This window comes from Myotis lucifugus, unplaced genomic scaffold (assembly GCF_000147115.1).
Source record: "Myotis lucifugus unplaced genomic scaffold, Myoluc2.0 scaffold_622, whole genome shotgun sequence".
Taxonomy (NCBI): domain Eukaryota; kingdom Metazoa; phylum Chordata; class Mammalia; order Chiroptera; family Vespertilionidae; genus Myotis; species Myotis lucifugus.
The window spans coordinates 298,634-309,925 of NW_005871670.1; the positions used below are offsets into that span (position 1 = coordinate 298,634).

Consider the following 11,292-nt stretch of genomic DNA (forward strand, 5'->3'; position numbering starts at 1 on the left):
GCTGGGCCACACAGAGATGACAGGTCCCTGCTGCCATCCAAGGAGGAGTGCCTTTGGTGCAGGTGGGCAGCCGTCACCCCCACGTCGTCATCTCACCTCCTTCTGTGGCTGCTCCCTCTCTGCGTGTTTCTGCAGTGACAGCACCAGACCCGCTGTCTGCTCTCCGGGATTCAGACTCACCTGTCAAGTCACCGGGTGGGGAGGCGGTGGCTGTCTGTTTAGTGACTGCTGGCTTGTTAGGGCAGGGGTCCTCAAACTACGGCCCGCGGGCCACATGCAAATACAAATATTGTATTTGTTCCCGTTTTGTTTTTTTACTTCAAAATAAGATATGTGCAGTGTGCATAGGAATTTGTTCATAGTTTTTTTTTAAACTATAGTCCGGCCCTCCAACGGTCTGAGGGACAGTGAACTGGCCCCCTGTTTAAAAAGTTTGAGGACCCCTGGATTAGGGTCTTGTTTCTTTCGAAATGGGTTCATTGTGTAGGTGTGTGGATATTTACACGTTGAACTTCATGAAATTCCCTGTTGATTTGTTCTTGTTTCATCTTTTCTCAAAGCCCCTTCGGAAGTGTGTCCATCTGGCCGCTCTCCCCACGTGACCCGTGCCCGTGCTCTCATTCGGTTCCGCTCCCATCTGTCCCTTGTTTCGGGTGTGGGTTGCTGGCCCACTGGGCTCCTCCTCCAGCTCCAGGCTCTTATTTCCTCTTTCTGAGGCCGGGCAGCTCATCTCCCTGCAAACATTGTGCGCCCACCGTGGACGGTCGACCCCTCACCTCCAGCACCCGACTCTGCTCCCTCCGTAGCCCGTCACCCTGGACTCCTGACCCGTCCTGGTTGCTCCCACTCCTTGCTACTCCTGGGAGGCGCGGCCACCTTCCTGCTCTTCCTAGGACGTGGGACTCGCACTGTAGGCCTGGCCGATTCGCCCTCATACTTTCTCTCCCCCTGAGCGGTTCCTGGGCCTGAAAGGGAGCTGGCGGGTTGAATCCATACTGAGTCTCCACAAGGAGAGAGGAGTTCTGAACTTCACCTCCCACCACACGTGGAAAACCAACTCAAATGGCTCAGAGTTCCAGCCTGGCCGGGTGGCTCCCTTGGTTGGCACGTTCTCGTACAATGAAAGGTTGTGTGTTCGGTTCCCGGTCGGGGCCTGTGCGGGAGGCATCCAGTCAATGTTTCTCTCTCCCTTCCTCTCTCTCTAAAATCAAACATATCCTCGGGTGAGGATTTTTTTTTAATGGATCAGAGCTCCACCTACAAACCTTTTAGAAGATCTTTATAACCTTGGGGTAGGCAAACATTTCTTAGATGGGACACAAAAGCACTAACTGTAAAGTTTTTTAAAAATTGGTAACTTGGACTTCACAAAAAAAGTAAAACGTCAACCTCTTCCAAAGATACCATAACGAAAATAAAAGGGCAGCCACACCAGCTGGCAGAGAACAGTCACAATATAGCACATCGGACAGAGGACCCCTACAGCCCAAGGAATCAGCCAGTTGTTTATTTTTTAAATGGGGAGAAACTTCAACAAGCACTTCACAGAGAACATGTGAAGTCCAGCGAGCACAGGCGGAGACTCTCAAGGTCACTGCCAACAGGAAACAGCAGGTGAGATCAGCCAGCTTCTGTCAGTCCCAGGCGGAGGGCAGGGCTCGGGCGTCAGGCTGCCACATGACCCCAAACTTGCCAACACCTCTGCGTAAATATTCATGTAGACTTGACTCACGGCAGTCAAGACAGGAAGACACCCGCACGTGTCCCTCTGAGGGGTGTGGGATGCCCTCAAGTGAAGACCATTCACACTCCCTACTCCCAGCCGCCCAGCAACAGGGCATACAAAGGTGCTCTCTTCGAGACTGCTCTTGCAGGAGGAACTTCCGGGAGTTCTGGCTGGGAGGCGCTCCAGGATGCGGCCTTGTGACAGCTGGGCGTGGGAAATCCCCGTGCTGTCAGCACGTCATCCATTCATGACCTTAGTTCTTGGGCAGGAGCCTCAGGCTTTTGGGGTGGTTCTGATTGGAAAGCCTCTGGGTCACCGAGTTAGTGCCATGCCAGGGAGATGAACCCGCGGGTCCGGGACACAGAGCAGCCTCACCTCCCTGGTCACCATTTCAGTGGGATTTAGGGGACATGCCAGTTCCTCCCCAAGCATATTTGGGCTTCCTGGACCTCGCATCATCCAGGGTCACCACGGAGCTGGCATCAAATGCAGCTGGGCAGCACGAGGCCTCTGAGGGGGAGCAGTGACCCCCCTCTCCGACGGCTGCCCAGCAGACAGCCCAGGCCTGGCCCTGATCCTCTGGCCACTGAGAAAGTACAGGAAGTTGGGCTCCATCTAAGCCATGTCCAAGGGTAACGCAACACACAGCCCGCTAGGAGCCTGCCACACCCATCCCAGGGTGCCCAGGCCCTGCACATGGTCACCAGGGTGTGGAGGACAAGGCTGCAGATAGGCGAGTGCACCCCCATTTTCCCCAACCCTGATAGGGAGCACAGCAAACCCCACCCACCTCCCACATGACCCAGGCACAGTCCTGACATCAGAGCCCCTCCCTGGGGAGGAGCACAGGCTGTAGGGCCCTACCCTGAGCCTGTATTGATTAATAATCACTGTGACAACTGCACCAAACACAAACCACAGCATCAAACAATACAAACGCGTGACTGCGCAGTCCTGGAGGTCAGAAATCTGGGCGGCCTTGGCTGTGGCCTCAAGTCGAGTCCCAGAGGCTGGCATGGAGGTGTCAGCAGACTGGGCCCTCGCTGGAGGCGCTGGGAAGAGTCTGCCTTCAAGGTCGTTTGGGGCATGGTCATCCTCGGGCCAGAGGGCTAGGGAGGCCAGGTGTGCAGCCCGTTGGCGGGGAGCAGGGCCAGGACCATGGCCTGCCACCCTGGTCTCTTGGGAAATAGCATAGGCACCCACGTGTGCTTCTGGGAAGAAACTGGAACCCCTCCGCCCCAGCACCTCTGGGCTGCTTGGACTCTGTGAGTTGCTGAGTCCTGGTGGAGTCAGTGGAGCACAGGCGGCTGGAGCGCACAGCCAGGCTGCCACCAGCACAAGGCAGGGCAGCTGTCCTCAGTCTCGCTCAGCTGGGGCTGAGCACTGCTCCGTCCCTCAGGTGGTCCTCATCGTCAGTGGGAACCTGAGCTTCCTGAACTGGCTGACCATCGTGCCCAGCATCGCCTGCTTCGATGACGCCACCCTGGGGTTCTTATTTCCCTCCGGGCCTGGCAGCCTCAAGGACCGAGTCCTAAAGATGCAGAAGGAGGAAGCCCGGGAGGCCCGGCCCACGCCGACATACGGTGGGTGGACACCTGGGGACGTGGACAGAGGCCTTTATTCCCGACCCAGGATAGCTGGTCCCCAGAGGTGCTGGCCCATTCTTACTGAGCGACTCCAGGCCCTCCCCATAAGGGCAGTTGTCATGACTCAGTTTCCACATCAGCCTCAGAAAGTGTCCTTGGCTGGGGGAGATGGGAGCTGTGGGCAGAGGCCCTTCCCAGACTCCCAGGCGGGGGGCCAGCAGCACCACCCTCAGCTTCTGTGAGCCCAGAGGGGCTGGACAGAGGCCAGGGTCTGGAGGGCCCACTGAGGGGGCAGGGGACAGCCTCAGCTCCTCCCTATGGTTGGGGCCCCGGCCCAGGGGGCAGAAGCTTACCCACTGTCCCTCTCTCCCCGAGCCCAGGCTGCATGGTGCGGCAGGCGGCCAACCTGGCACTGGGTGTCCTGGTCGCCTGGCTCAGCATCCCTGTGGTCCTCAACTTGCTGAGCCCCAAGCAGGTCATGAACAGCTCCTTCAACCCCCTCAGAATCGTCAACACATACGGAGCCTTCGGAAGGTACTGCGCATGCCTGGGGGGCCCGTCTCGGCTGCCTCTCTGGCCTGGGTGTGGTCTCTCCTCTCCATCCACCACATGGGAGACCCCTGGTCAGGGAGGCCCGGCCCTGACCAGCCAGGTGGGCACTCTTGGCCAGGGTGGGGTTGAGGGGTCTGCTCTCCCTCCCCGAGGCCAGCCCCCACCTGCTCCTGCTCCGTCCACAACTCTAGTCCCCCCGCCACCCCCCGTCTGCTCTGGGTGGAGAGGCAGCCACCGCCTGCAATTACACAGAGCCCCGCCCGCCCTGACTTGGTCTCCCCGACAGCATCACCAGGGAGCGAACAGAGGTCATCCTGCAGGGCACGGCCAGCCCCAACGCCAGCGCTCCGGACGCTGTGTGGGAGGACTACGAGTTCAAGTGCAAGCCGGGTGACCTGAGGAGACGGCCATGCCTCATCTCCCCTTACCACCACCGCCTCGACTGGCTCATGTGGTTCGCAGCCTTCCAGGTAAGGCCCTCTCCTCCCGCTCCACCATCTCCCCCAAGTGCCCATGTCCAGTGCTCATTGTGGACTCAGGCTCCGGTCACTCCAGCATCCCCAAGGCTATGGTGCCCTCCTGTAGAGTCTCAGAGGCTATAATGGAGGTGTCAGCAGGCTGGGCCCTCCATGGGTACACGGGCCCCTACAGGGCAGGTGGGGGGATATCAGACCCCACTGGAAACAGTGTCATAGACCGAGCACTCACTCTCAGCCATGGGTGCCCATGCAGCCCCGACTGACCAGCCTCACACCACCCACCAGGGCCCTTGAGGACACGGGAGGTCGGGCTGGATTCCTGGTGTGGCGTCCACTATGGAGCAGCTTCATCCACTCCCCACCCCAGCCCGAGAGGCAGGGCCCACCTCGCTGTCAGCCCTGAGATCGGGGCCTGGGCCTGAGGCCAGGCAGTAGCACGTACAACACGCTCCCGGCTCCCACCCTCCTGGGGCAGGGTCCTCCCCCTGAGCAGCCCGGACCCAGGCAAGCATCTGGCTGCGCGGGAGTCGGAGGCCAGGCTTCGGTCCAGTCTCCCTGAGCTCTGTTGTACACGCAGGCTCTGCCTCTGCACAGCGGGGGTCCCCTCAGGCGTGGGTCCCAGGGCCTCTCTCAGATGCCCGCGCACAAGGACCAGGAGCCATAGCCGGCTTCTCAGAGCGCCTTCACAAAAGACAAGACAGGCGTTAGCTCAGGCCAGAGAGCCTGGAGGAGCCGCATCTCCTCTGACCCAACTCGCCCAGGTGACAGCCCAGGGCTCCCAGGTGGCAAAGCCCAGAGATGAGCTGGCCTGGCTGGGCCCTGTGCCTGCTGCATCCGAGTTACCCAAGCACAGGACGGGGCGGGGAACCCGGCACACGAAGGAACGGTTCACACACATCTGGCTGACAGATGAGAGAAGAAGCTGGCAGCCCCTTTGGGGGGAACCTAAACCAAAGCCATGGGGTGTGAGCCCCAGGGCAGCCACTGACCACCCTGCGTGAGACACACCCAGGACGACAGCCTGACGGAGTGACCGGCCGGCCAGGACCCTCTGGAGGGTGGGAGGGAGCAGGGAGCATGCCCTCTCCTGAGGGTTCTTGGGTGCCACACACCCCCAGTTCCTGCCCACAACAGGGCTCAGGCTGGTGGCTGGTCCTGTGGGCGCCCAGTGCCGACCCAGGGGCAGCGGCCCAAGCACCCCTCCTCTTCTTGCCCCCAGACCTACGAGCAGCACGAGTGGGTCATCCACCTGGCGGGCAGGCTCCTGGCCAACGACGCCGAGGTTCTGTCCCTGCTGGCCTTTAACCCCTTTGCGGACAAGGCCCCCCCCAGGTAAGAATCTTCTCCCAGACGGGACCCCCCACCCACAGTGGCCATTGCCTCTCAGCGCTACTCCCCCAAATGCAGTATGTGCTCTGGGGGCCAGGCCCCACCCCTGGAAATGTGCCAGGTGCAAAGATCCGTAGGCCCTCAGGCGACCCCCTTCCCCCAGCACCGCTCACCTGCTGAAAGGACCCCCGCTTCCGGGGGAGGGGGTGGCCTCCTATAGCGAGTCCCAGCCTCCATCCTGGTGGCTCTGGAAGCTGCCACCCAGCACTCAGCCTTCCTAGAGGCTAAACACGGCCCCTGGTCCAGGGCCTGGTTGTGATGGGGGCTCCTCTGGCTCCCTGAGCAGCCTCTCCCCACCAGGGAGCGCCTGGACAGACACACAGCCCCTCCTGAAGTGCGAACCTGGGTCCCTGAGCCTGGGGCCCCCTGGAGGCTGCCACGCTGGGCGGAGCTGCAGGCTGACGCTCCCCTCCCTGCAGGTGGGTCAGGGGAGAGCACTACAGGTACAAGTTCAGCCGCCCTGGGGGCCTGCACGCTGCAGAAGGCAAGTGGTGGATCCGGAAGAGGATCGGCCCCTACTTCCCTCCACTCAGCCTCCAGAACCTGAAGGGCTACTTTAGGTCACGGGAGTGGCCGTACCCAGCACCGGAATAGAGGGACCCAGGGCCTGTCCACCAAGAAATAAAGTGGGAAGACATTAGCACCCCTGCACCGCCACCTGCACCCAGATGTCCAGGAAAGCAAACCAGGGGATGGCATTGGGGGGGGTGCTGGGGTCGCGGGTGGCCATCTGTGCTTTCCTCATCCCTCACAGTGGGTTCCCAGGCACCCTGGTCATTTCCCTGGTTACCAGGCCCCCAGACATGGGTGTCCGAGGGAGCTGTGGTGGATCCAGGACCACCAGCACCCACTACACGGAGCCTCGGTTCCTCCCATTGGCCATGGCCTGGCCAGGGGGCTCCCTCAGGGTCCTAGGCACCTGGGGTGCTGGTCCACAGCCAGGCCCTTACCCCCAGTGGCCAAGCCCCTGTTGTGTACCTGGTGTGGTGTGAGGAAGTCCTCACTCCCTGCCTCTCCTCCACCCGCCCCCGGGGTTGGCTCCCACCACATCCAGAACAGACTGAGGGGGAGAAGCCAAGACTCCCAATCCCCCCTCATGCCCACCCTCCTCAGAACCCCCCCAGGCTCCACACACACCCCTCAAGGCTGGTCTGAGCCCTGCCTTCCTCCCCAGTGACCAGCGTCCAGAAGCCCTTTGTCCCCCCACCCCATCCGGTGAGCGAAGCGCATCCTCATGCTCCCCAGTGACCACGTCTCCCCAGCCACACACCGTGGCGCCTCCCGCTGCTGACCTGCGGGTGGGGGGACAGCAGAGCCGTCAGCCCCAGCCTGGGTGCTGGGGCGGCAGGGTCCCCACGGTGCAATTCTGAGGCCCAGTTGTCAGAAGTTAGTGGACTAATTATGTTTTGCTTGGCAGTCCAGGGCCCCGTGGCAGTGAGAACTGGGTGCAGCCCAGGATCTTTGCTGCCTGTCGTGAGTTGTGAGTGAACAGGGTAGGGTCCTGCCAGACAAATAAGCTGGCACCCAGTGGTGCTGCCCCAGCCCCGCTCAGCCAGGGGACAGAGGCCAGGGGGATGCTGCCAGCCCTCCCTTCTCCCCTTCCTCCCGCCACCCCCAGCCATCCAGGGCACTGGCCATACTGTGGGGAGCCCCGGAGAGGTGGTGCCGGCCAAGAGGCTGGAAGAGGTGGGTACAAGTACAGGTCTGTGTGGAGCAGCCTCCCGGCCGCCTGGGGGGCCGGCCCAGGTGCCAACAGAGAGGCCGTGTTCCTGCTCACAGGGAAACAGGCGCCCTGTGTCTGCAGCGGACAGACAGGGCCTCAGACAGGGAGCCTGGAGCCAGCAAGTCTGCCTGCGGCAGCCAAGCGCCAGCCACAGCCCGGCAGCCCTTCCTGGGGGGTCGTCCTGGGGGCTCTGCCAATGGGTGGGGGCACCAGGGGGCCTGAGGAGACCCTGCACCTTGGCTCCGATGGTTCTCCACACCCCCTGCCCAGACCTCGGGGGGCCTCCCTGCCAGGGGCCATGGGGTTCCCCACCTCCCCCCAGCCCTTCCCACCCCCTCTGGGCTCGTTGCCACCCGGGGCTGGACAAGGGAGCCCTAGGACCCCGCACTGCTGACTCTAGACCCCCATCCAGCCATGCCCCCCAAGCCTCGAGGACCCCCTACGACACACACAGGAGGTGATGTTTAGGCGGGGACAGGGCTGGAGCCAGTGACCAAGTGTCATAGGAGGCCCCTGGCTCGGGCCCTCAGGAACCAGGCAGCCCTGTCCCCGTCCTGGAACAAACCACTCACCTGGGCATCACAGGTGACTCCAGGTCCAGGCTGTGGGGGCTCAGTGGCCGGAGCGAGGCTCTGCCTCAGGAGGACCCATCAGACCTGTTTCTCCCACAGCCTGTCCTCCCAGGCTCGGTGCCCCCCACCCACCCACCCACCTGTCTGTCCCAGCCTTTGGAGCCCCTCCTAAGGCCACTCCCTCCCCTCAGAGGGAGTCCGCTAGACCCTTCCTCCACTCAGAACCCTCCCACTGCCCCACCTCCTGGGCATGAACGGGGGTCACTGCCCATTACCCCAGCCACACCTGCGTCCTCTTCATTCCTCACACCTGCCGTGGATCAGGCCTTGGGGGCCCACACCCCTCAGGCCTGCCTTCACTGGACCCCACGCTGCTCCTGATCATGCTCTAGGCTGGTGGGGATCTAGGCCTGGTGCCCCAGTGCCAAGTGGCACCCAATACAGGTCTGCGGGGTAAACCATCCACCTACTGTCAGAAAAAGGCCCAAACACTTCACTCCTTCACCTGGCACTGCCCTCTCTCCAGCCTCATGAGGATCTGCTGTTTCTTGGTCAGCCCAGAAGGAACTTCGGGGGGAGGGGTGCTCAGGGACATGAGGCCGGGGCATTAGCGCCCCTTCCCTCCAGACAGCTGAGTCTGAGAGAATGGGGGCATATCCTTCCCCCCTCACTCTCCCCTCTGATAACTCCACCTGGGTAGAGGGGCCTGTAGGTGAGATCTCTCTGCCCCACCTGACAGCACAGCACCTGGTGGAGACTGAATGTGCATCAAACTCGGGTGAACGCGCCAGAGTTGCTACAGGGAGGACCACCTGTGCCACTGCCTCCTCCGGGGCATGAGACTTGGGACTCTGGACACCCAGGCATCACCCATCAGACAGTGGCTGTGCTCCGATGGCCCCCTGGGCTGGCTGTTAGCCCGTCCAGAGCAGCAGGCTTAGCCAGGGGCCTGGTGCAGGGAGGACTCACCCTGCCTCCCCTCTTGCTCTAGCAACCAGACAAGGGGCAAGGGGCACAGCTCCCATTGCACGTGAGACAGGGTGTGTGCGAGCCTTCACCAAGCCAAAGGGTTTCTCACTCACTCAAAGGTGATAAAGTGCATTTTTGGCACCTGCTAAAGCCAAGCATGTGCTCCCCTCAACCTCGCTCAGATGAGACATTCTTCCTCAGGGATTAAGTTCCAGCGCCACTAGGTAAGACGGGACTCAATATAGCAGCCAACCAACTTCAAAACTGCTAACGTGCTCAACAAAATTGGCACATCTTTAACTCGATTGATCAAGAGAGAAGATTCAGATAACATTTTTAAAAGTGAGGGTATTACTACCGACCTTACAGAAATAAAAACAGTACTATGAACAAGTATATGCCAACAAATTAGATAACTTAGATGAGATGGACAAATCCCTAGAGACACACAAACTACTAAAAGTAACTCAGGAAGAAGCAGAAAATCTGAAAGGATCTATAACAAGTAAGGAGCTTGAATCAATAATCCAAAAACCTCCCAACAGAGAAAAATAACTGGGCCAGAAGGCTTCATTCCTGAGTTCTACCAAGAATTTAAAGACTTAACACCAATCCTCAAACTCTTCCATAAACTTAGAAGAAGAGGGAACACCTAACTCATCCTATGAGGCCTGTATTACCCTGATAAATACAAAGATACCAATATCCTTTGAGCATTTAGATGCAAAAATTCTCAACAAAAGAACTAGCAAAACAAATCTAACAACATATTAAAAAGATGATACACCATGACCAAGTGAGAACTATCCTAGGAATGTCAGAGTGTTCAACATAAAATCAGTTGACACAATACACGACATTAACAGAATACAGCGTGGAGGAAACCACATGACCATCTCAATTGATGCAGAAAGCATTTGACAAAATCCAACATGCTTTCATGATAAAAATCACTCATAAAACTAGGAATAGAAGGGAATTCCTCAACATTAAAGGCATTTATGAAAAATCCACAGCTAACATCATAATGGTGAAAAAAAGCAGGACCAAGACAGCGATGCCCACTGTTACTCACCAGGAGTAAAATTCTCTCTAATGACATGACATGATCTTATGTACGGTCATGTATTTTATTGTTACATGGCCATCTTAGAGTGCACTTACACAAACCTAGATGGCATAGCCTACTACACACCTATTGCTCCTAGGCTACAAACCTGTATAGCACGTTACTATACAAAATAACCAGAGATTAAATCAAGCTCAGGACAGAATGATGCAATCAAGAGACTGACAAAGTGTATGAGGTATACTGTTTTCCAGCCAACATTTTTTTTTTAGAGTAGAAGAAAGAGGGAAAGACAGGAATATCGATGTGAGAGAAACATCAATTGGTGCCTCCTGCATGAGCCCTGACCAGGACCTGGACAGGGAGGAGCCTGCAACCAAGGTATGTGACCTTGACCGGAATCAAACCCTGGACCCTTCGGTCCACAGGCCAACGCTCTATTCACTGAGCCAAACCAGCTAGGGCCAAACAACTTTTTATTTTATGTCAAAAGAATACACTCTAATGATAAAATGTATAGTATAGTAAGTACATAAACCAGGAACATAGTCATTTATTATTATTACCAAGTATTATGGCCCTAGCCGGTTTGGCTCAGTGGATAGAGCATCGGCCTGCGGACTGAAGGGTCCCAGGTTTGATTCCAGTCAAGGGCACATGCCCGGGTTGTGGGCTCGATCCCCAGTGAGGGGTGTGCAGGAGGCAGCCAATCAATGATTCTCTCATCATTGATGTTTCTATCTATCTCTCCCTCTTCTTTCCTCTCTGAGATCAATAGAAATATTTTTTTAAAAGTATTATGACATAGTTGTTTCTGCCATACTTTTTCTAAAATATATTTTATTGATTTTTTACAGAGAGGAAGGGAGAGGGATAGAGAGTTAGAAACATCGATGAGAGAGAAACATCGATCAGCTGCCTCCTGCACACCCCCTACTGGGGATGTGCCTGCAACCAATGTACATGCCCTTGACTGGAATCGAACCGCCGGCCGATGCTCTATCCATTGAGCCAAACCGGTTAGGGCATCTGCCATACTTTTATATGCCTGTCAATACCACGAACAGTATGGTGTCGCACATGACATCACCAGGTGGTAGGAATTTTTCATCTCCATTATAAACTTTTGGGACCACCATCATACATTTGGTCCATCATTGACTGAAACCTTATTATGTAGTGAATGACTATAGAAAGTTCCAGTGATCCACAAAAACACATTAGTTA

General features: G+C 57.7%; 1 protein-coding gene across 3 annotated transcripts in view; it reads left to right on the forward strand.

The window, feature by feature from the left end:
* Window positions 1-6,389, forward strand: part of LMF1 (lipase maturation factor 1) — a 110,598-nt gene extending 104,209 nt beyond the window's left edge. For all 3 annotated transcript variants that reach the window (XM_006104928.3, XM_023746048.1, XM_023746049.1), the window contains 5 exons: window positions 3,126-3,309; window positions 3,693-3,846; window positions 4,151-4,334; window positions 5,563-5,675; window positions 6,152-6,389. In XM_006104928.3, coding sequence (XP_006104990.1) covers window positions 3,126-3,309; window positions 3,693-3,846; window positions 4,151-4,334; window positions 5,563-5,675; window positions 6,152-6,326 — 810 coding nt within the window. In that variant the 3' untranslated portion in view covers window positions 6,327-6,389. The remainder of the gene's footprint in view (window positions 1-3,125; window positions 3,310-3,692; window positions 3,847-4,150; window positions 4,335-5,562; window positions 5,676-6,151) is intronic.
* The last annotated feature ends 4,903 nt before the right edge of the window (window positions 6,390-11,292 follow it).